The 25,308-nt window shown below is 40.0% G+C and overlaps 2 protein-coding genes across 3 annotated transcripts; one reads left to right on the forward strand and one right to left on the reverse strand.

Annotated features, from left to right (window-relative positions):
• Window positions 1-3,245: 3,245 nt before the first annotated feature.
• On the reverse strand, window positions 3,246-5,289 carry LOC142554512 (uncharacterized). 2 transcript variants are annotated; one of them, XM_075665182.1, is made up of 3 exons: window positions 5,112-5,289; window positions 4,352-4,495; window positions 3,246-3,699 (listed from the first exon to the last, which is right to left on the reverse strand). In XM_075665182.1, exons 1-3 carry the CDS (start codon window positions 5,199-5,201, stop codon window positions 3,445-3,447), a joined length of 489 nt encoding a protein of 162 aa, XP_075521297.1. In that variant the 5' UTR covers window positions 5,202-5,289; the 3' UTR covers window positions 3,246-3,444. The 2 variants fall into 2 exon arrangements, with proteins under 2 accessions (XP_075521297.1, XP_075521296.1); XM_075665181.1 differs by having other exon boundaries at window positions 4,346-4,495.
• A 5,199-nt stretch (window positions 5,290-10,488) lies between these two features.
• Window positions 10,489-11,736, forward strand: LOC142554557 (uncharacterized). Its single transcript, XM_075665218.1, has one exon. It carries the CDS (start codon window positions 10,489-10,491, stop codon window positions 11,734-11,736), a length of 1,248 nt encoding a protein of 415 aa, XP_075521333.1.
• The last annotated feature ends 13,572 nt before the right edge of the window (window positions 11,737-25,308 follow it).

A 25,308-nucleotide genomic window follows, 5' to 3' on the forward strand; every position in this document is an offset into this window, starting at 1 on the left:
AAGACATAATTTGGATGCCAAACAAATGAGAAGTGTACCATATGCTTCAAAAGTTGGAAGTATGATGTATGTCATGATATGTACTCGGCCAGATTTAGCTCATTATGTAAATGTAGTGAATATATTATTTTCAATACCGGGAAAAGAACATTGGGCTGCAGTAAAATAGATATTTAGATATCTACGAAGCACCTCTAAACATAAATTGAATTTTGGATGATCTAGACTTGAGCTTGTAGCGTACACAGATGCAGACATAGCAGGAGATGTTAACTCACAAAAGTCAACATCATGATACCTGATTACATTTGCAGGGGGATCTAAGTCATGGCAGTCAAAGTTGCAAAAATGTGCAACATTGTCAACCACTGAAGCGGAGTCCAATGCAGCAACTGAGGGATGCGAGGAGTTGTTATGGACGAATGGGTTTTGGAGGAATTAATTTTGTGCAAGATTAATACAAGTTGTTATGTGACAGTCAGAGTTCATTCATCATGGAAAGAATCCTTCAATGCATTCAAGATCGAAGCATATTGATGTTCAGTATCATTGGATACGTCCTGCGTTTGAGAAGTTGTTGTTAAAGCTTGAGAAGATTCATATAGATTAAAACAAATTTGATATGATGACGAATGCATTGTAGAAATGGAAGTTGGGATGCTGCAAAGCTGTTGCAGGTCTGATCAAATTCACAAAATGTGCTTGAGAGGGAGAATCGTCAATATTCAAGCCACTATCACTACAAGAAATTCTGCATACAACAACGTACGTACGACATCAGTTTTTGTGAAAAACCGTTGTCGTATGTTTTTAACAACGGTTTTAGCGAAAACCGTTGTCTTTTTGGGGTCAAAGACAACGGTTTTTATGGTCAATAACAACAGTTCTATAAAATTGTTGTCTTTGAGCATTTGTTTAGGGTCAATGACAACAGTTCATAGAACCGTTGTCTATTAGCGTGTTTTTTTGGACAATCGACAACGGTTTTATTAGTGTGGTTTTTTGACAAACGACAACAATTTTGGATAACGTTGCCATATTTAGCGACGGATTTTCTCAAACCGTCGTTAATTTAAAATTAGCGACGGATTTGTAAACCGTCGCTAATTTTAGCAACGATTTTAAGTAAGACCGTCGCATGTTTAAAATTAGCGACGATTTTACAAAACCCGTCGCTAAATTTAGCGACGGTTTTGTTGCAACTGTCGTTAACTTTAGCGACGATTTAAGGCCAAACTGTCGCAAAATTTAAACATGCGACGGTTTTTCAAATTACCGTTGCCAATAGCGACAGTTTAACCAAAAATCGTCGTAAATCGTCAATAAATTACACCATTTTCGGTCCATTTTCCTCCACAACACTTCACAACATTTAAAATTTTTCTCTCTTACACGATTTTATCACTTCACACAACACTTAAAATTTTTCTCACCACTTCATAACTCTTAAAATTTTTCTCTCTTTCACGATTTTACTACTTCACAACACTTAAAATTTTTCTCTCTTACACGATTTTAGTTTCGATTGACAGTTTCTTTTAGATTTATTAATTTATTAAAATTTTTTTTTTTCAAAACAACTTAGCGATGGAAATCTTGATAATAGACTGTCGCTTGGAAAACCGTCGCAAATTCTACCTACCACAACGGATAAAAATCATTGTCGTTGAACGAATTTTCAAGAACACCCTCAGTTACAACAGTTTTAAAAAGGCTATAAAAAGGCTACGATGTAGTGTATTATGAAATTCAACGGCACACTTTGACCAATAATTAACACATGGTTTGAGTTGGTCAAAATGATTGGTTTTTTTATGTAAATAATAATGTTTTATTTTTTGTTTTCTTTTCTAAACTTCACTTATAAATACCCATCAACTATTTATTTCAAAATCATACTAAAACACAAAATCCTCTCATCTACAATCATAAGTGTAGAAGTGAAATAGATGATTTAGTGTTAGAGTTCTTAAGGAGTGTTTTATCTCGGAAAGAATATGACTAATAGAGATAAAGTGAGTGTTAAAATCAAAGTGTTCTGAGTGAAATATATTATATTCTCAATTCTCTTGTCTTTTTTGTTACAAAAAAATAAGTGATCTGCTTGAGAGGTTTAGAGTGGACGTAATCCAATTTTGGGGTAAACCACTATAAATTTTGGTTTTTATCTTATTCAATTGTTAATACTATTTGTGATATTTTGCTGCGACGTTGTCTCATTTATTTCCTGGATATCTCAACAGTGAGAACAAATGAGCTCCTTCCACTAGCTTTGAATTGCGAGTGGCATCTCATCTGGCTGGTCCTTCAAAACCTAAAAAGATTATGTATTTGAATTTCACTTTATTCCAATCTATTGTCCAAGTTTACATATATAACTCTCAAAGACTTCATATAATCGATATGAGATATCAAATATTCTGTCGCGTTCAGGAATAAAAAACCGGAACCTGAAGTATACAAGATATTATCGGGTGCCCTTTGATAGAACTGTCCAACACATGTGGTTGACATGAGCTCTGATACCATTTAAGATTATGAAATTTGTTCAAACTTCATTTCGAAAACTAATTTAAGTGGATGATTGTCTATATCTATATGAGACATTAACATAAAATAAAAACAAAATGTTTATATATATATATATATATACACTCACGTATCTGTCAATTTAAAATCTGTTTTTTTCCTCAAAAAATTCACTAAATAAAATTATTTCTTCGACCACCACTCTAGCTTTCATCAACAGAATAAATACCAAAGGACAACCCATGATATCCTAGATTGGTCATACAAAAATTATCGTGAAACGTCGCAATTGATTATTGTAAGTGACTGCATTTATGCACCACCGAGCCTCTTGTCATTTTCTTAATTGAATCATTAAGCACAGCAGCTCGACGTCACGTCGCATTTGGCCAAACTTTGGTATCCACCACACAACAAACAATGACTTTATTAGATATGGTATATTATGACACAAACAATTTTACTTATAATTATTTGATTTTTTTAATTATCTGAGCAAGTTTTGCATAAACCATTTTATTTTTTAAAAAAAAATTAAACCAATTGAAATTTTTAATTAATAAATTTTCTGAACCAGTATGTATATATATTTTTAAAAAAATATAATTGTTAAATTTTCTTAACCAGTTTTATACAGTAACAGGTTTATACAAAACTTCCTTCAAAGAAAATACTAATAATAATAAAGAAAATACTAATAATAATATATTGTCAGATTATTGAGTTTTCAACATAATTATTTCAATCAAAATTTAACGCAAGGATACATCGAACAATTACATTCCCGATTCTTGTGCATCAATATCTGAAGTAAGAAATTAAGAATCCGCAAATTATTCACTAAATTTCAAAAAGCATTAAACGTCTAATTTCTATATTCATTTCAAACGACAAAAAAATTATGGAATTAATTATTTAGTTCCTGGTGCTTCGCTCAATTTTTGCGGCTTCTTCTCTGACGGTACCTTTAGCAGATTCGACGGTTGCCTCAGCCTTGGCAGCCACCGTGTCTTTGATTTTTTGGGTGGTGTCTTTCACTGTGCCCCACGCGTCCTGCGCAGTCTGCTTCACTTTCCCGGCTGCGTCTTGCGCGGTTTGCTTCACTTTTCCGGCCGCTTCTTGGGCGGTTTCCGACACTTTCCCAGCGATGTCCTTCGTCTTCTCGGTCGCCTGTTTAGTTTTGTCACCATTTCACTTGTTAGAATCCAAACGTTCTTTTTAAAAATAGATTACATGACATTTTAGGTGGCACTGTTTTGACGTTTTCTATGATAAATATTTTAAAATATTACAAACAATCAACGAATTAGAAAAATATGCACACACACACATATATATATACACACACATATACACACACAAGACCATTTTTTTTTATTACGTTTTGACCGGACCTCGGATACTTGCAATATACTTCATTTCTTTTGTATTTTTAACTTTTACAGATATCTTGTGAAACGATCTCATGAATTTTGAGATATAATGATATGATATATAATTAGAGTGAAAAATAATAATTTTTAATATAAAAATTAATTTTTTTTTGCATATGTTATGTTGAATAAGAGATTTGTCTCACAAAATTGACTCGTGAAACAGTCTCATATGAAGATTTATTCTTTTAACTTTGAATTGTTTTTTACGCTGTATTAATCACGATAAAAACCACTAAAAAAAGTAACGTAAACCTTGCTGTAAATTATTAGAGGAAGTTACATTTTTTTCTTATATATTAGTTATTTTGATAATCGATATACTCGAATTTCAATTTTAATTTGTTATCTTCATTTTTTATAATTTTAATCTTTTTCTGAACACTTACCGTGTCGACGGCGGAGACGGTCTGATTTTTAGCTTGCTGACCACCTTTCTTGGCCGCATCAACACCCTTCTTCGCAGCGTCACGGGCTTGTTTTGCCGCCTCAGCAGCCTCATCGTACGTAGCCATCGCAAACCTACGCCTTCCCTGCAGAATATGTCGTCATGATTTATTACAAATTCATTTCTATACAATTATTAAAATTATTTCTTCTCATGATGTCATATATATTTTGTCATCTTGTTGAAGATTATATATTTAGAATCTAGCTAGATAAACTCAATTCTGAAAATAATAAAGAATCCAACAATATTTGTCCTATACTATTATATAAATTTATTTATTTTAAAAAATAAACGCTCTCACGAATCATTATCTGTGAGATGGGTCAACCTATCGATATTTACAATAAAAAGTAATACTCTTGGCATAAAAAATAATACTTTTCATGGATGATCCAAATAATATACCTGTCTCACAAAATACGACCCGTGAGACTGTCTCACACAAGTTTTTGTCTTTATTATATAACAAAAATTGTTCTTTTCATCTCTATTTAATTGTGAAATTTCAGAGTGTGTCAATTACTTTAATTTTCAGATAATTTTTTTTTCACATCAACATTTTCGACGAAGAAAGATTAAATTATCAAAGATCGAGATATGTACGCTCAAAACTCGAATTCAATAACTTAGAAAACCAAAATCTGAAAGAAGATGTAAGTGTTACAAAAGAACTCGAAACTAACGGATGAATATTTTACCTGGAGATTAAGTTTAGGAGACTTGGCAACAAACATCCCAGTGCGTACATGGAGCTTTGAAAGGGTGGAGGTAACAATCATGCTCGCCATTTTTGCTATTTTCGTTAATTTTATTTGAATTTGAATCTGAATTTTACTTTAGAAAATGTGAGAGTGAGGCCATGTATTTATAGTCGGGATTAAAAGTGAAATACTTAGTCTAATTTTACGAGTATATGGCGGAACGTGGCGATTTCTTCGTAGTATGTATGAATTAATTACTGGTTGAAAGAACTCAGCAGCGTTGCTGATTCTTCGGTGTGTGACCCAATCTCTGTGGTTGGGCTTTTCTCTACTTTCCGAGTTTCATGAGGGATGCTGTCTGCCCCCATTTTCAATTATTTATCTGATTATTAATATAAACTTGAAATCCTCTTTATAAAACACTAGTCATCCTGACTAAATTCATCGAGTCATTATGAATTTTTATGGTTAAATCTTTATATACAGGCAAATCAGTTTGAAAAATAAAATATCTACTCCGTTTTTTTGGTAAAATTGAAAAAAATAATAATATTCAAATGAGGATAACAAATAATTATGTCATTGCATTCGATATATTGATTTTGGAGTAGGTCTTTTGTGAGACAGTCTCATGAATCTTTATCTCTGAGACGGGTCAATCCTACCGATATTCACACAAAAAATAATATTTTTAACATAAAAAATAATATTTTTTCATGGATGACCCAAATAAGAAATCTGTCTCACAAAATACGGTCCGTGAAACCGTCTCACACAAGTTTTTGCCATGATTTTATGGAACTGTGATTAAAAAGAAAATAAAAAACATTTAAAATCATATATTATTTTGTCTCTCAAGATTTATAAAAAATGAAAAAATATTTTTTTTTAAAAAATCTCGTTTATTAGATGAATAAATTATGACTAAAATTTTTAATTACTTATGAGAACATATTAAAATTATTTATACTAATATTTTAATTAAAACACATAATGATAATAATATTAATTCAAGATGACACAGTTCACTGAAATTAATTTTGATTAAAAAATTTAATTATTTTTAAAAAACTTTTAAAAATATATATACTGAAATTCTAATTAATAATAATAATAATAGTTTACAAACCATCAATATACCAAAAATTCAATATGACACCGTTTACTAAAAAGTTCAAAAACGTAATATTATGTAAAAAAAAAAATTATATTTTCGAAATTCTATATATTATTTTAGGAAATGACATATAATACACTATATATTTGGGAAAAAAAGTTCTAATGGTTTTGTTAGAATATTTCTAGTACCATAAGTTTTGATGCTTGACAAATAAACATCACCAAGCTATTTCAGGATTCGACCGCTTTTTAATTGGAAATTCAGGTTTTCGAACTGTTGAACTTTTTCAAGCTATTTAGACAGATTATCAAGAGCTCAAGCAGGTCACGCAAGGAAGTCAGGAGGCAATACTTCTGAACTCTAGCTACAAGAGATCGTCTGTCAATCTGACCGGATCAAAGTTTTTTATGCAATAAAGGTGTTCAAATCTTTAATTCCAACCGTACTTAAAAGGTCACAACTGAGTAAATTCAAAAGATACTACAAGTCAAATCGAAGGTGAGTAACCATGGAAACTTTTTAAACCATGTATATTGAAATCGACGATGTTGTTTTCCTGATTCAGACAGTGGATATTCGGACAATTTATGTTGATGTGACCCGATTTTGATATAAGCTCGTTTAATTTCATCACGATGATTAACAAGATGTCGCCACATCGAAATACGCAATCCAGGATCTCGTCCAAGGGAAGTTTCATCAAATTCAACTCTTTGAGATTTAGAAGGAGGTTAAATCTTCTCAATAAGAATGAATGCATGAGTCTCAGTCCTCTCGGGTGATAAAAGATTATCAACTACTGGCTTAAATAATGATATAACATTGATTCTCCTATTTTTCTCTTGAATTGACATTAAAATAATCTAATATAAACAAAAATATTAAATTGAGATTAGAACCAAAACATTGTGTGCAAAATAGAGACCAAAACAAACTGATATATAATGAAACTACATAGTTTATTGGCTTAATTAAAAATTTAAAACTAAACGTATAATAAAATTTGGTATTGAATGTAATAAAATTAATTAAAAATTCGAAGCAATAGAAATATACAAAGTAAATATCAATAAATTCTTTTCTTCTATATGAACGAACATATACACAGATGTTTAAAGTGCATCAAATAAATCACACTAAAATATCAATAAATCATTTCTTCTATAATGTTTAAATTTCCTCGTACTAAAATGTATCAAAAGAATCACACTATATTTTTTAAACAACTATGATTGAGTTTCAAATAAATTCATTGTCATTATTTTAAACAAATCATACGTCTCACAATAAAAAAAATAAATCATATGCCCACAATTTATATTAACCTAAGACTATATCTCTTTCACTCATTTCATCAAATATTTTCCATGCGCAATAACATGACCTCTAAAAATCGAATCACGGAAATGGAATCACGAAAATCAATCGAAAAATAGCTGAGAAACATAAAAAAATTAGTGTTAAAAATACCTGAACACAATGGTGGAGCACAAGAATCCGCAGGATCTAACCAAAAGAAGAACTCGTTTTTCCAGCAGAAGAGTTAACTGTTAAAACTCTTCAAACTTTTTAAGTTCACTTTCTTAATGGGTTGAGAATATATTTATTATTTTTGTAAATTGATCTACTGAGCTAAATCACATATGAGATCAAAATTAATACATTAAAATAATTAATTTTTTCGGGCCACTCGGACTATAGCCCAGGTGACCTCACCCCACTGGGTAGCGGTGCGGGTGGTGCGCTGCAGAATCCTTGAAGCTATGGCCGGGGTGTTTGGGTTTTAGGAGGTTTATTTGTAATATGGTGTGATTTGTGCGTTATATTTTGCATGGCTTTGTTTGGAGTTTTTTTTTTCTAAATATATTTAAATTAAATTGTTCTGTGAAGCCTTTGCTTGGCTATCAATCTTTTTTCAAAGCCCTTGATTTCGACTTGAGTTATGAACACTTCTGAAACACACACACACACACCCATGTACATATATACATGCATACATATATGATACCCTGGGATATCCCGGGTCATGGATAGGTCCTGGGATTACCCGGGCCATGGAGCATACCCATGGATGGTGCCCGGGCCAGGATGGAATGCTCTCGGGCCGGCAGCATGACAATCTGGATTAACGCCCCGAGTCATAGAACTGCCCGGGACGAGAAGAATACAACTTAGAGAAATCATGAAGTGGACAGTCAGTCAATAGGCCGGGCCATTGGATCACCCAGGACATGACTTCCCCGAGACGTGGAATGCCCGAGCTCTTATATAATTATCCGAGAAACATTATACTCGGCCACCTCGATATGAGGGACGCATTTAATGCCGCCGATAAACAGAATGTATGTAGTCGACCTATCTCTGACATCAATGCAAGTGGTTGGACGTGACTACTATGCGATTTAACATGTCAGAACAATAGGGTATAATCAGCCATCCTACTATAATTAATATTCACACACGAAGAATGACGTCATCATTACATCCTCTACTATAAATACTAGGTTCTTTACTTGCATTTATATTCTATTCAGATATTGAATACTCTCATTTATTGCTCATTTACTTCCACTCTCCACACCAATTTCACAGCCATCACTTGGCTACATTGGTTTTATTGCTTTAGTACCCTGCTGACTTAAGCATCGGAGTGGTCACGCCGGACACCCCTCCGACGCCCATTCACGTGGTTACTTTCTTGTTCGCAGATCTCTCGGATCTCTCAGGGAGGAAGTTCAATCCAGACGTCCAACTCATATTTCCTTTTAATAACTTGATTGCAAATCCGGCTGAGTACCCGACCCGACTCATCCATTTCGTCCGGGTTGCATCATTGGCGCCGTCTGTGGGAAATCTGAGTTCTAAGGCGTTGATATGGCTCCTACTAGAAGAACAAACCAAGACACTTCTCGAGTCCAGGAGGAGAACAATACTCGTCTTTCTGGTGCAGGTGGCCCTGCCCCTAATGGTCCTCAGCCCACCATTCATTTAACTCCCGAGGAGTTAAACAAGATTATAACTGATGCTGTTAAGATGGCCATGGCAAAGAAGGCTACCACTCATCATTCCAGTCATCCCGAGCAGCAACATGAGCAGCCCCAGGAGGAAGAGAGAAGGGAGGAGAAGAGGGAGTCGAGTGCAGGTTCTAAATCTCCCACTGTCGCGGAAGAATTAGAGGAGTTAAGGAAGAAAGTAAAGGTATTGGAGGGACAGGTTGGTTCTAAGGACAATGTTCATGTTGTAAAAGGTTGCCCGTTCTCAGATATCATTGTCCGAGAACCATTACCCGGGCATTTCAAGTCAGCCAAAATCAAGGACTATGACAGGAGTTCTGATCCCGAAGAGCACCTTGCTCGTTTTGAAAACATGGCCATGTTGCATTGTTATGGGGACTAGATTAAGTGCAAAGTGTTCCTAACCACCCTGGTCGACTCTGCACAAAGATGGTTTGAAGGATTGGCGCCACAAAGCATTCATTGCTTTGAAGACTTCCAAAAAGTATTCTTGCATCAATTTAGTAGCAGCAAGAAGTATAAGAAAACTGTTTTCAGCTTGTTCGAAGTGAAGCAAGAACAAGATGAAACTCTGAGGGCATATATCAAAAGATTCAACCGGGTGGCCCTGGATGTGCCAGCCTGTGCACCCGAGACGAAGACTACTGCGTTCATGAAAGGACTGTGGGAAGGGGATTTTTTCTGATCCTTAACTAAGAAACTGCCCGGGAACTTCGAAGATCTCTTATCCCGAGCAGAGAAGTACATCAATATGGAAGATGCGCAGAACCAGAAGAGAGAGGCTTTGAAGAGATCGAGAGGAGACCGGGTTGTGAAGCCCGAGGAGAGAACTCATAAGAAAAGCGGTCCGGGACATTTTTCTCATGTCTCTTTGAGGATCGCCCGGGATCGAGAAATCCAGGAGTGTAGTTCAGATATAGCCTCGCTTCCCAGCCCGGTGGGAAGAGCATTAAGACCCGAGAAGAAAGGGTTCTGTACCCTTCATAAAGAGTGTTCTCACAGTACGCATGAGTGCCGAACTCTAAGGAAGGGGTCTAGCCAGCGTCCCATGCCAGTCTCTCATCCTCCCCGGGATAAGTCTAGACAGCCACCTTGGTTGTCTCGATGTCCCGGATAGGACACTCCTCATAAATCATCAGATATCCCGAGTGGAAGCGGAAGAGCAGAAGGGAGTTCCCGGGAGGAAAGGAATAGACAAACAGAAAAGAAGGACCCTTCCCCGAGCCGGGGAGTAATAAGAATGATTTCGGGAGGGTCCACAGATGGTGATTCCAACCGGGCCCGGAAAGCGAGGAGTAGGAGGGAATGCTTGGAGGTTGATGGAAATAGGAGGGACGAGCCGGTTATTAGCTTTGGCCCAGAAGACCTCAGGGGAGTTAGTCCACCCCACAATGACGCTCTTGTCATCCAGGCCCGAGTGGCTAATTATGACGTGTTGAGGGTATTTGTTGACAATGGCAGTTCTGTCAATGTCATATTCAAAGAAGCATTGGTCCAGAAGGATTTACATGAGTATCAATTAGAGGCGGTTGAGACTGCCTTGTTTGGCTTTGCTGGTCATGCTGTGTACCCCGATGGGGAAATCACCCTGCCCCTGACCCTGGGCACTGGAGACTTGAGGAAGACTGTGATGACTGTTTTTACCGTGGTGGATGCCCCGTCCTCATATAATAACATATTGGGGAGGCCAGCTATGAATGAGATGAGAGCTGTGGCCTCCACTTATCACCAGAAAATTAAATTTCCAGTTCGAGGACAGGTCGGGGAAGTCAAGGGAGATCAACCCTCTTCTCGGAGGTGTTATGGGGAGATCGTCCGGGTAGACCAGAAGAAGGCAAGGAGGGAAGGAAAGGAGAAGGAATGTCTAGAGGAAGAGGCCAAGGAGAGAGAGGTGCATTTTGTCGCTGAAGAAGAGCAGGAAGTGGTGAAAATTGAGCCAGGAAAGCACGTCCGGGTGGCCCGAGAGATCAGCACGTCCACCTGGGTAAATCTCTTGCAATGTTTAAAAACTAACATTAGTGTCTTCGCCTTGTCTCAACAGGAACTAGCCGGGATCTCGCCCCAAGTGGCCGAACATAAATTGAATATCCTCCCAGGATCCCGGCCCGTGAAGCAAAAGAAAAGGCATTTCGGCCCTGAAAAAGATAAAGTAATTGAAGAGCAGGTGGGAGAGTTGCTAAGGGCCGGACATATCAGGGAAGTCCAATTCCCTACCTGGCTATCAAATGTGGTCCTCGTCCCAAAATCCACTGGGAAGTGGAGAATGTGTGTTGATTTCAGGGACCTGAATAAAGCCAGCCCCAAAGACTGCTATCCACTCCCTCGGATCGATCAGCTGGTAGATTCCACTTCTGGATACGAGTTATTAAGCTTTCTGGATGCATATCAGGGGTATCACCAAATCCCCTTAGCTCTGGAAGATCAAGATAAAGCCAGTTTTATTACCTCCGGGGCACCTTCTGCTACGTTGTTATGCCTTTTGGATTGAAGAATGCAGGGGCTACATACCAACGCCTGATGAATCTTGTCTTCAAAAAGCAAATAGGTCGGAATATTGAGGTGTATGTGGATGACATTCTAATCAAGACCTGGGAAGTCTCCCACTTTATTGATGATCTAGCTGAAACTTTCACCACTTTGAAACAGTACGGAATAAAGCTCAACCCGGGCAAATGTGTGTTCGGGGTCAGAAGTGGTAAATTTTTGGGTTTTTTGGTAACTGACAGGGGAATCGAAGTCAACCCCGAAAAAATCAAAGCAATAATGGACATGCCTTCTCCCCAATCTATGCGAGATGTGCAAAAATTAACCGGGAGAATTGCTGCCCTGTCACGCTTCATTTCCCGATCTGCTCACCGAAGTTATCCATTCTTTCAAGTATTGAGAAAAGTGCAAAAATTTGGCTAGGACGACAAATGTGAACAGGCTTTTCAAGACTTAAAGAAAAATCTGGCTGAATTGCCTATTCTGGCCAAGCTCGAGCCCGGGAAAAAATTATGGGTCTACCTCTCCGCCACTGAATTTGCTGTTAGCTCTGTACTTGTGCGGGAAGAAGGAGCCGATCAGAAACCGATATATTATGTCAGTCACGCCCTTCGAGGAGCAGAATTAAAATACAGTGAGTTGGAAAAAATAGCATTGGCCCTGGTAATGACTGCTCGGAAGTTGAGGCCATATTTTATCTCACATCCCATTGTGCTCCTCACTAATTCCCCACTCGGGAGGATCATGACCCATGCCGAGGTCTCCGGAAGAATGGTTAAATGGACTGTGGAATTCGGGGAGTATGACATTGAATACAAACCCCGAGCTGCTATAAAAGCCCAGGCATTGACAGATTTTTTAAAAGAAATGATTCAACCAGTAGAAGAAGAGGTCTGGAGGGTGTTTGTTGATGGTGCATCAAATTTATCAGGATGTGGTGTGGGAGTGGTCCTGATTTCCCCGTCAGAAGAGAGAATCAAGCTGGCTTTGAGAATTGATTCCAGGGTCACCAATAATGAAGCAGAGTATCAGTAGGGATGTAATCGAGTCGATCCGAGCCGAGCTCTTGAATGTTTGAGCTTGGTTCGTTTATAATCGAGCCGAGCTCGAGCTTTATTTAACGAATATATGCATGGTTCACGAGCTTATTCAAGCCTTTATTGTAAGGTCCAAAATTAAGACGACGTAATCCAACTGCATGCGAATCTAGGAAATTATGAAAAATTGAGTAATTAATTGATTTTAGTTGCTAATTAATTATGTGACGTACTTGTTTATATGCTAAATGAGATTTATTTGTCATCATGCATAAAAAATGTATTTTTAGGAATATTCAAGTGACGATCGAGGAACGGGGACCGAGGGCTGAAGAAAACGTAAAATATTTTTATTAAATAATTATTTTTAATTATTTAAAAGATGGTCGATGCTTTTAAGTATTTTTGAAAATAAAGGGTTTTGAAGTAATTTTATACGCCGGGACGAAAATTTTATCGGTGTTGGTTTTTCAACTAAAATACGAACTTTTTGGCAACCCGGCTAATAAATTCACATATTTAATTAATCAAAACTTTGGTTAATATTTTATTAAATCCTAATTTAACTAATGGGCTTGAATTTTGGGGCTTATTAGGCCTAAAGCCTACTTAGTGGTTAGATTAGTATTTAAAGTGCAAAAAAATCACAAAACCCTTCACTTTTGCATCAAAGAACTCACGCCTCCCCACTCCCAAAATTCTGAAAAACCCTCTCCCAACTACAACACACACAGCACTTCACTTTAAGCTTTTTGGAAGAGATAATTCGAAGGGTTCAAAGGAAACAAGTCAAAGGTTTCGACCCGTTCTTCGTCGTCAACGATTATTCGAGCGTATAATACGCAAAGGCACGCCTATATCTTCCTTTTCTCATCCATTACATCATAGTATCGATTTAATTAACATATGCATGAAGAACTTGAAGTTTTTTTTTAGAATTCTCGGATTTCTTATGTACATGCTATGAACTAATGATTTTTATGTGCCAATTCATGCCTTGAATGTGTTTAGGGACTGCCATGATGCCATATGGTGTTTAGGTAAAGTTTTCAAGGAAAAACAAAGCCACACTCACACACCCACAATCGGCAGAAACCTAAAGAAGCAAGGGAACCGAAGTCTGTAGGTTGCTGTCATGGGTTATGGGATCGGGTTCTATGAGGGATAGCTGGACTTGGCCTGGGCTGGGGCCAGGGCTCGGCCAGGGACTGTTAAGGGTCTAGGGAGAGTCCTAGCCAAGCTAGGACTCATGAACGAAGGCAGGGAGGAGTCCATGCACGCAAGGACTCCTACCCGAGAAGTGACACAAAAAGGGTGCAGGCTTCGGGTGGCTTGCAGGGTTTAAGGTGTCGTTCCAGGGCTCGTGGGTTAGGCTAGGGTGACTCATTAGGGTCCTAGGAAGGTGCACAAGGGGTTGGCTTGGGAGCTAGGCTGACGGCTAGGTCACTAAGTGCTCAAAACATAGAGTCCATGCAAGTTGAAAGTCTCGGCCAGCATAGGGTCACTTAGGAGGTTCTCGTTTTTATGGTTTGGGTTAGTGTCTTGGTGAAATAACGGTCCAGTAGGTTAACTTAGGATGTTGGGCAAGTTTTGGACCAACATGGTGCGGGGGTAACTTGAGAAAATCAAAAGTTGGCTCGGGGTCGAAGTTTAGGATGTCAAATATGGTGTTTTAAATAATGAAAAATTGGAAAACGGCTCACGGGGGTCGAGTCGTGGTCCATAAGGGCTAAAATAATATAAAAAGACTAAATTTAGAATTTAGGAATTTTATATTAAAGTTTGGTATTTTTCGGGATTAAAACACCGTTAAAACAATTAAGAAAAGATAATTGAAAACGTCTAACATTTAAGCCAAATAAAATTATGGAAAAATTCACGTAAGCTTAAATAATTATTTGGGACATGTTAGAGTCATGAAATCAAGAAAAAAGTCGAAAAGGTAAAATGTTTAGTCCAGGGGTAAAACGGTCTTTTTACACCGGGAAATTAGTAAAGGTCATGGCAGTGCCCTAAATACTGTTTTTATGATATTATGATTATTTTTAAATGTTTATGAAATGCTTATGATTAAATTATGATTTTAAAATGTCTATTTGATTTTTATGATTTAAGGAAGATATTTAAAAGACATGTTGCATGCTTGGTTTCAAAAATAAAATGTTATGTTATGCATGATTTTTATAAAGTGGTGAGAATATAAATGTTGAAGGAAGTGAAGTGATTGTGACTAATTCGTTAATGATGGCGACGTCGTGAGGGTTATGATCCCAGTGGGAGCCCGACGATCGTGTTTCCATTATTACGAATATGAGGTTATGAGGTTTGAGGTAAGAATGAGAATATCGTGAGGGGAGAAGGCCCCAGAGGGAGCCCATTCATGGGAGAAGGCCCCAGAGGGAGCCCCGACGATCGTATTCCTATTCGATCATGTTAGGCCAGGGCCCAATTGACCGGTGAGAGTGTTGCCGGTGTCCCCGCCACCCAGTACTGAGGTTTCACGTAGATGGATCCATCGTCATGTCATGTCATGTTGAGGAAAGTCACAATTAACGATCTGAATTCATCAAAGGAAAAGGAAAAGGAAAATGTTTATGATCATGTTAAAGGTTTTATGTCATGTTGAGGAAAAAGGAAAAAGATTAAGCTTTATTTATGCATGTCATGAAAATGTTTATGTTTAAAGTTGATGCATCATTATAAAGATATTTTTATTTAAAGTTTTATGCATCATGAAAATGTTTACAAAAATGTTTATGTTTATGCATCTTCATGAAAACGATATTTTAAGTACAAGTATTTTTCACCGTTATATGTTGACTGTATTACGTATTACTCAGTTATAAAGATTATGGTGTGTTGAGTCTTTAGACTCACTAGGTGTGATGGATGCAGGTGGTATTGAGGGAGGACTTGATGAGTGATTTGACTGGGCTGAAGGCGCACACAACCCGAGGACCAGCGCTTCTACTTTTTCCGCATTATGACTTTTGACTCATGCTTTATGATTAAAGATTTTTAAGATTATTTATTTATGCTTTTGAGAGATTTTTGAGAGGTTTAGTATGAGGCTTTACTTTTCAAATTATTGTTTTTAGGTTTGGTAAAATGTTTGACGATTTTATGCTTTAAAATATTTTCCTTTGGATTTTTTAGATAGCAGTTGGATGGTTATTTTTAAAATGATGTCAAGATATTTTATGGTTCGGCCGATGTTAAGTGAGGTTTAAAAAAAAAAATTCTAGTACTTTTAAAGCAATAAAAAGGGCAGGACGTTTCAGTTGGTATCAGAGCAAAGGTCCTGTAAAGGGCAGGACGTTTCAAAATCATATCATAATTCAATTTCGACTTCGAATATAAGTTTCTTGTCGGTTATTCTACTACATATAGGAAATTCAACTTCAAATACATGCTATTCCAGCACTTTGATATTTAGAGCTGCTGGAACTAGAAGAAAATTACCTCAGTCAGAAGCCCTCGACGCGAAGATCACAAATATATAATTTTTTTCGCGTTTAGACAGCGTTTCGAAGTCGATTTGGACGAAAGAAAATGAAGATCTCTCGTTTTTTCGAAGTTGCTAAAAGATAGAATGAAGAAATCGAATAGCAAAATCATTCTTATCCTTCCACCGTTTCGGCGCTCGGGCGGCAGACTTCTCGCGCCCGAGCGCGAGAGGTTCTGCCCCCGAGTCAAATATATACCGCGCTCGAGCGGTCACAAATTACCGCTCGGGCGCGGCATGTTCTGTCCGAGAACACACCATATTCCACACTGGCGCTCGGGCGGTCATTTTCTACCGCCCGGGCGCCACATGTACTGTACCAAATGTTGGTTTTGGTATTATATTGGCGTCCGGCCTCTCCAATCGAGCTCTTACAACGTCAATTCATATTCAATATTCATTTCTCAATTTCATTGTCATAATATACATCAAATGTATAATCACATATCAAATTCATGAATTATCGATAATCATATAGGATTTACGATAATACGATACACGGTCCTTACAAAATCAATGTTGATTCGGGATTGCACAACTCGAGTAGATTTGACTTGAGTTTCCAAAATCACATACTGAATGATTATTGCATTGATACTTGCAATTCTTGATATTGATATGCTTAGTCTATTGATCTATAGGAAAGCATGAGTAGAGTTGGGCAGATCCGCCTAGTCTTTGGCAGAATCGCCATGGCAGAACCGCCAAGTCACTGGACTTTTGGATATATATCGATATACTGAGGAGAAGACCGACTCCTATTGCAGATCTTCGATATAGACAGCCAAAGTCTGGGACTAAGAACGTACCACCATCTAGCTGGGGTAAAGTAGATGGGAGAACGTTGCGTTCTTATTCATATCGGGATCCCTAGATTAGAAATGAGTCGAGTCTGAGATGATGAGTCTAGAGTTTGAGTTACAGTTTTATATCGATTCATGTCTTTCAGATTTGATACATGTCATTGATATCTGTTTCATGCTTTTATATATGTTTTAGATGATTGCATGTTTACATTATTTATACTGGGATGTATTTCTCACCGGACTTATCCGGTTGTTGTCTTGTTTGTATGTGTGCATTACAACAGGTGAGACAGGATCAGGGTCACGAAGAGAATGAGAGATTCAAGATTAGGGTGGAGATCCGGACTTAGAGTAGAGTGATTTTCAGTACTTGATGTAGTGGTTGAACTCTAGTTGCGATAAACATATGTTGTACATGATTTATACTTTATGTTGATATTTATATCAGAGTGATTACTTTACGTTTTCGCATTTGTATTTAAAAAAAAATTTAGACCCAGATTAATTAAATCATCCTAATAATGATTTAGAAGATGGATTAGGTTCGGGTCCCCACATCATCATTGCCCGGGCAGCGTCTCTAACCGACTGGAGTATCGAGCAAATTCCTAGGGAGGAAAATGCGGAAGCTGATACCTTAGCCAAATTGGCTGCTTCCATGTCAGATATAAGCACCCGGGAAGTTCTCTGCTCTACCCGGCTGGTGCTCTCTATTGATGAAGAAATACCCCCGGTCCAGAAAAGCTCATGGATGACTCATATCGTTGAATACATAGTCCATAACAAGCTCCCAGAAGATCGAGTTCAGGCAGCAAAAATAAAAAACAAGCGCCCAGGTTCGTCTTTTTGAATAATGTTTTGTACAGGTGATCATATCAAGGCTCATTACTCAAGTGTTTATCAGAAGATGACATAGAGTATGTCCTCCTGAAAATACACGAAGGATGCTGTGGTGAACACCTCGGTGGGACTGCTCTATCTCGGAAGGTTATATTGGCCGGGTTCTGGTGGCCCCAAATGAATCAAGATGCTGTCCGACTTGTTCAAAAATGTCAAGGTTACCAACACCATTCTAATTTCCACCATCGCCCAGCTGCTAGTATGCAACCAATCTCCGCATCATGCCCTTTTGACCAATGGGGTTTGGATATTGTAGGTCCCTTCCCCATAGCCCGGGCACAGAAAAAGTTCCTTCTTGTGGGTGTGGATTATTTTTTCAAGTGGGTAGAGGCCGAGCCATTAGCCAAGATTACTGAGGATGAAGTCATGAAATTTCTTTGGAAAAACATCGTTTGCAGATATGGCATCCCGAGAAAATTAATTTCAGATAATGGAAGGCAATTCCAGGGAAAGAAAATCATCTCCTGGTGTCAAGAAATGAAGATTCTTCAGTCCTTCACCTCTGTAGCATACCCTCAAGCTAATGGCCAGACTGAGGTGACTAATAGGATCATTGTGCAAGCATTAAAAGCTCGGCTCCATGGAAAGGGTAAAGATTGGGTTGAAGAACTACCGAGTGTATTATGGGCATATCGGACTACACCACGATCGTCTACTCGGGAAACTCCCTACAACCTAGTTTATGGTTCAGAAGCAGTCTTACCTGTGGAGATTGGGCAACCTTCTACCCAGATAGAATCATATCCAAGCAACAATGATCAGTCCCGGGCCATTGAACTTGATTTAGTTGAAGAAAGAAGAGACCGGGCAGCCATTCAAATGGAAGCTTATCGCAGCCGGGTGATGAAATCTTACAACAAGCATGTTCGATCACGAGATTTTCAAGTACGGGACCTGGTCATGAAGAAGGTCAAACCAGTGGGTGATGTAGGGAAATTGGAAGCAAAGTGTGAAGGACCCTTCAAAATAGCTCGAAGAGTCAGATCGGGTGCAGCTTATTATCTCGAAAATTCTCAAGGACATGTTATTAAGAGGCCATGGAATGCTTTTCATTTAAAGAAATATTATATTTAAAAGCACGTATCTTTTGTTTCTTCATCAAATAAAGGAATTGTTCCCAGGAAATGTCTACTAAAGTCCAGGGACCCGTACCCTGGCCCAGGGACCCGCATCCTGGTTACTTACAAAGTCCAAGGACCCGTACCTTGGCCCGGAGACCCGCACCTCGGTCATCTACTAAGTCCAGGGACCCGTAACCTGGCCCAGGGACCCGCACCCTGGTTACCTACAAAGTCCAAGGACCCGTACCTTGGCCCGGGGACCCGCACCCCGGTCATCTACTAAGTCCAGGGACCCGTACCCTGGCCCAGGGACCCGCACCCTAGTTACTTACAAAGTCCAAGGACCCGTACCTTGGCCCGGGGACCCGCACCCCGATCATCTACTAAGTCCAGGGACCCGTATCCTGGCCCAGAGGACCCGCACCCTGATTACTTACAAAGTCCAAGGACCCGTACCTTGGCCCGAGGACCCTCACCTCGGTCATCTACTACGTCCAGGGACCCGTACCCTGGCCTATGGACCCGCACCCTGGTTACCTACAAAGTCCAAGGACCCCTACCCTGACCCAAGGATCTGCACCCCAGGTCTTATATTAAATCTAGAGATTCGAATCTTAACTATTTATTAAAGACAGTTGTTTAATGGATCAAGCCTCACATTTCAAAGTGCTTGATAAAGTTTGATTAAAATCTACAAGGGTATTAAGAGTAGAGGTTCTATGACACTTGGCAAATATTTTAACAGATACCAAAGGCAAGGAAGATAAGGCAAAATATTTACAAGGTGTCAGGAAGTCCAAAAAAAAAAAAAAGACAAAACTAAGGATTTTTCCCGTCTGGATTCTTGTTTATTTCTGCATCATCCGGTAGGGATGCAGCCGCCTTCTCCAGATCTGGGAAGTCCTCCCGGTCGGCTGGGACCAAACCTGCCTCTTCAAACTGCTCCAGGCACTTGTTGAAGCCATGTTCGAAGTATGGAAAAGTTTTATCAGCCACCATCTTCTTAAACTCCGGGGACCTCAAAAAAATTGACATTTGCTCGGCCTGTGCATTCTTTATGAGGGTCACAGAAGCCTGGAAGTCCTCGGCTCGGACCCGGGAGGACTCTGCTTCTTCTTTGGCCGCATACGCCTCTGCTCGGGCCTCAGCTAGTTCTGCCCAGGTCAAGTCCATTTGTTGCTGCCAAACAGCCCTCTCCCGGGCCAGAACGTGCTCATGAAGCTCATTCAAGCGGCCCACCTCATCTTGAAGTTTGGCATGCATCTCACGGGCAGAGGTGGCCTGCGCATTGGCCCCCTTTGCTGCTTGGGCCACTCGCTCGTAGGAATGCATGAGCATCTGCAAGTCCCTGAAAACATAAAAAGGTCAGAAAAGGCAATATAAAAGGAAAAAAACTGTAATTCTATAAACTTACAGAGAAGGTCCGAGTCACTCCTTCGCAGAGCAGCATATTGGGATGAACTTCCTGGAGGTGTGCCACCTCATCAGGGCACAGAAGGCTCCGGATCATTTTGACAAGATCCGAGTTTATTTCATCCCCAAAGATGTTGGGGAGGATCCAGGCCTTCCCCCAGGAAGACCGGCCGAAGAACCAAACCTAAGAGGAGATCGGGCGGTCTCCTCGGCCTCGTCATTCCACCGCCACCGTCTCTGTCTCCGCAGCCGGCTCCGCGACGGCCTTCCTCTTCCTATGGTTAAGAGGAGTCGGGTCCTCCTCAGCAGCATGAGAGGTGATCTCCTCCCGAGCCGTCGTCTCGGGATCAACCCGGCGTTCCTCGGCTTCCCGGGCCTCAGTCGCTGCCCGAGCCTCGGATTCTTCCCGGGCCCTGCGCTCTGTTTGTTCCCGAGCCTCCCGAGCTATTTTCTCCGCCCGGGCTTTCTTCTGCTCGGCTTTCCTTTTGGCAGCACCTCCTGAAGATTTGCCTTAATCATTTCTTCGGCTGCAGCACAAATCAGCATATTAGAGAATTAAAACATACAAAAGGTAAATAGAACAAGGAAAGTAATGTACCAGCCGGCGACCCGGGTCGATCAAACTCATCTATCATCTGGTCCACAAGGTCTTCGGGCCGGGACCCGATCCCATAATGAACCAGATTCCCCCCCCCCCCCCCCCCCCCTGGATCAGCACCGAGGACAGGTAGGATTTCTTTTCCAGGGCATCCTGGGCATGAGTGAAGGAAGGAAGAAGTTTGAAGTTAGAGGGGAGTTCAGGTTGAGGAGGCATTGAGGGTAGAAAGCCTGTGGCACAGGCCGGAAGAGTGGGAAGTTGCAAAAAGAAAAATTTTGTCTTCCACCCCTTCAAAGAAGAAGGGATGTCAGTCAAAAACCGATAATGCATCTGGGCCATGAAAGAAAAATCCCCGTCATTAAATCGGCAGGAGTAAAAATAATGAAAAATGGAAGAGTTGATAGGAATGTTCTTCATACGGAACAAAACAAAAGTGGCTGCCATTATTCCTAAAGGCATTGGGGTGAAGATGATTAATGGAAAGACCATAGAATCGGGCGGTTCTTTCAAAAAAGTGGTGGATGGGGAATCGGAGTCCACTTTTAAGTTGTTCCAGGAAAAAAGTCTGGAAACCAGGGGGAGGAGTGTCAGGGTAATCACTTGGCTCGGGTATTTTTATTTCATAAGTGGAAGGAATGGACTCCAAAGACTACCCGGACGAAGGGTTGAGGTCACAGTAGAAAACCACAAGGGCCCTGTTACCTTGTCCTTCCCCTTGCCCTGGGTGCCGGAGGGTCGAGAAGAAGAAGCTTTGGGTTTTTGGAGGGGTCGAGAGCGGGAAATAGGTATTCCTATAGGGATATGAGCAGATTGCTCGGAAGGAGTCGGGGAATTATCTTCTGACCGACCCCTGGCATTTCTACCAGAAGTAGAGGAGGTGGAGTTTGACATGGTTAAGGAAGTAGAGGAAGGAAGAAGCACTTACAAGGTAAAGACGGTGGAAGAGAACTGGTAGCAAAGATCGCCGGAGTAAGTTTGTGCGACGGGGAGCTCGAAGAAAAAATTTGCAAGAGTTTGGCCGCTTTGTTGATTTTGAAGGTGATTTTGCAAAAAACTATAGGAGTCACTATATATAGAGGAGATAAGTGATCCGCACCGTTGATCTAAAACGAATCGGACGGACAAGATCAGCCTCGGAAATTGAGCGGCATGATTAGGCGGAATATTTGAAAAGATGGGCGCGTAAATAAAAGCGTCATTATCATTCATCTGCTCGGAATACGTACAGATTCTGACAACTTTCCAGTAGGATACGCGTCATTATAACATCGCATTAATTGCCCAGGAAAAGCCAAACAACAAAATACTACAAGCCCGGGTGGTGTGAGAGCCCGACATCTTATCTACAAGCCCGGGTGGTGTGAGAGCCCGGACATCTTATTACAAGCCCGGTGGTGTGAGAGCCCGGCATCTTATCTACAAGCCCGGGTAGTGTGAGAGCCCGACATCTTATCTACAAGACCGGGTGGTGTTGGAGCCCAGCATCTTATCTATAAGCCCGGGAGATACGAGGCCTCGGCACTTTATTTTAAGCTCAGGAGGCATTCGGTCCTGGCATGTCATTTTTACTTATCGGTTATATATTATTCAATTTACACTGATTTGTTTGCAGAAGATTAAAGAAACAACGTAAGTCAATTAAAAATTTTATTAAGAAAATATTCGATGCCATGTTATGACATCCATTATCGAAGATACAGAGTCTTGCCACACAGTTATCCAATCGGTCAATTCATGAATCCGAAGATTGGTAAAGGACTCTGCAGTTAAGATCTTGTCCAGCTGATGACATTCCTTCCACAGCATCGCATGCAGCAGAACTTGATCAGGAGCAAGATCTGTAACTCGATCTACTTCAAACTCTCGCTTATATTTCCTCGCTACTGCTCTTTGTGCACGATTAAAAGCCAAACCATTTTGGTGCGTGTCGTTGAGATCTTGAATCTTGTACCAAGTATACATGACCTTTGCCCAGATGTACTCTTCAATAGTCCTCTTCAGATCCTCCAGATGAGGACGTATTCGCTTGTTACTTGAACGTACGTACTACTGCAAGAAGTGGAATCACTTGAACTCGATATATTGGACTGATATTCACATTTCATTTCTATCGTCTTATTTATAGACATGTAAAATTTAATATCGAGGAAGTCGAAAGGTCTCAAACCAATCAAAACGCCTTCTCATTTACTCAGGAGGGGGGAGCTAATCACAACCGTTGATCTATGAACAAGTGAACGTTCATGATTAATTTTGGAAGTTGAGCCGAACAGATGAAAGGATGTACACGAATGTCAATGTGTCAGACTTATCGAGTTCTCGGAATATGAAACGATTTTCGGTAATATAAATGCTAGAAGCATGCGCCATAATTACACCTCGTGGACTACCGGAGAACCCTAACCGACGAAAAATCTAAGCCCGGGCGATATGAAGCCCCAGTACCTTATTCTAAGCCCGGGCGATATGAAGCCCCGACATCTTATTCTAAGCCCGGGCGATATGAAGCCCCGGCACCTTATTCTAAGCCCGGGTGATATAAAGCCCCGGCATCTTATTCTGAGCCCGGGAGATATGAAGCCCCGGCAACTTATTCTAGGCCCTAGATATAAGAGGTCCCAGTATTTCGGTTTGTCGTTTATTCGTTATTTATCTTCGACTGAAGTCACTCGGTTTTGTCGGTTATTCAATTCAGGATATATATGCATCAACTGATTAAATTTAATCCTCGTAGCAAAGTAAATAACAAAGATATAACTAGATAAGCATTTCATTTATTTAAGAGCATTTTTGCGGAGTACATTGAAATACTCTTCTTCTACAAAAAACATCCACATGGTCATCCATTTTCTTACTTCCCTAGTAGACGCCTTGAGGAAGCTATCAGAGTCGGAGATGGTCGTCAAGATCTTTCTCTCCTTGTAAAGCATCAGCAGGTAGACATAGTCACCATCAAAGAGGTTCACTGTCTCGGCAACGTACATGCGCTCCCGATATTTCTCCAGCTTTGCCACCAGTCGAGGAGTGGTAATTTCTCCACATTCATAGACTTGCAGTTTCTCCCAGTAGCAAGGGATTTTTTGGAAGACTTCATCTTCCATTTCAGCTTTTCGTTTTTCAGAAGCTGCGTGCATGAATTCCTTCGCCATATCAGGAGTCTTCGAATTGCTTGAACCTGCCACTAAAATTTCTCAGATAATAATTTGCTAATGCGATTGAAAAATAGGTGGGTTGCTATATATAGGAGGAAGGGGTGGATCACAGCTGTTGATCTTTGAATGCATGAACGGTCAGGATGGGTATTGGAAGTTGTACCAGGTAGCCGAAAAGACGTGCACAGATATCGAAATATCATAACAATCATCCTCGGGAATGCGAAACTTTTCGGATAATTTTGAAGTTTAGGGCTTACGTCAGCAATGTCCACGTGTCATACTGCAACCGGCCCGGAAAAGACCAAACGACAAGGCGATTCTCCTGACCGGGCACACGAGACCAATCGGGACAGCGAGTGGACTCTAGCCTGACTAATTAAGGAGGGAGTGATGATACCTTGGGATGTCCCGGGTCATGGATAGATAGGTCCTGGGATTACCCGGGCCATGGAGCATATCCATGGATGGTGCCCGGGCCAGGATGGAATGCTCTCGGGCCGACAGCATGACAATCTGGATTAACGCCCCGAGTCATAGAACTGCCCGGGACGAGAAGAATACAACTTAGATAAATCATGAAGTGGGCAGTCAGTCAATAGGCCGGGTCATTGGATCACCCGGGACATGACTTCCCCGAGACGTGGAATGCCCGAGCTCTTATATAATTATCCGAGAAACATTATACTCGGCCACCTCGATATGAGGGACGCATTTAATGCCGCCGATAAACAGAATGTATGTAGTCGACCTATCTCTGACATCAATGCAAGTAGTTGGACGTGACTACTATGCGATTTGACATGTCAGAACAATAGGGTATAATCAGCCACCCTACTATAATTAATATTCACACACGAAGAATGAGGTCATCATTACATCCTCTACTATAAATACCAGGTTCTTTACTTGCATTTATATTCTATTCAGATATTGAACACACATTGAATACTCTCATTTATTGCTAATTTACTTCCACTCTCCACACCAATTTCACAGCTATCACTTGGCTACATTGGTTTTATTGCTTGAGTACCCTTCTGACTTAAGCATCAGAGTGGTCACGCCGGACACCCCTCCGGCGCCCATTCACGTGGTTACTTT

Source organism: Primulina tabacum, chromosome 8 (assembly GCF_025594145.1).
Source record: "Primulina tabacum isolate GXHZ01 chromosome 8, ASM2559414v2, whole genome shotgun sequence".
Lineage (NCBI taxonomy): Eukaryota > Viridiplantae > Streptophyta > Magnoliopsida > Lamiales > Gesneriaceae > Primulina > Primulina tabacum.

Coding starts and splice junctions, on each gene's coding strand:
- LOC142554512 (XM_075665181.1), bottom strand. CDS start 5,201: ATGGCGAGCATGATTGTTACCTCCACCCTTTCAAAGCTCCATGTACGC. Junction 4,496..5,111: donor CTCCTAAACTTAATCTCCAG/GTAAAATATTCA, acceptor CATATTCTGCAG/GGAAGGCGTAGGTTTGCGAT. Junction 3,700..4,345: donor CCGCCGTCGACACGGTAAGT/GTTCAGAAAAAG, acceptor AAAACTAAACAG/GCGACCGAGAAGACGAAGGA.
- LOC142554557 (XM_075665218.1), top strand. CDS start 10,489: ATGATTTCGGGAGGGTCCACAGATGGTGATTCCAACCGGGCCCGGAAA.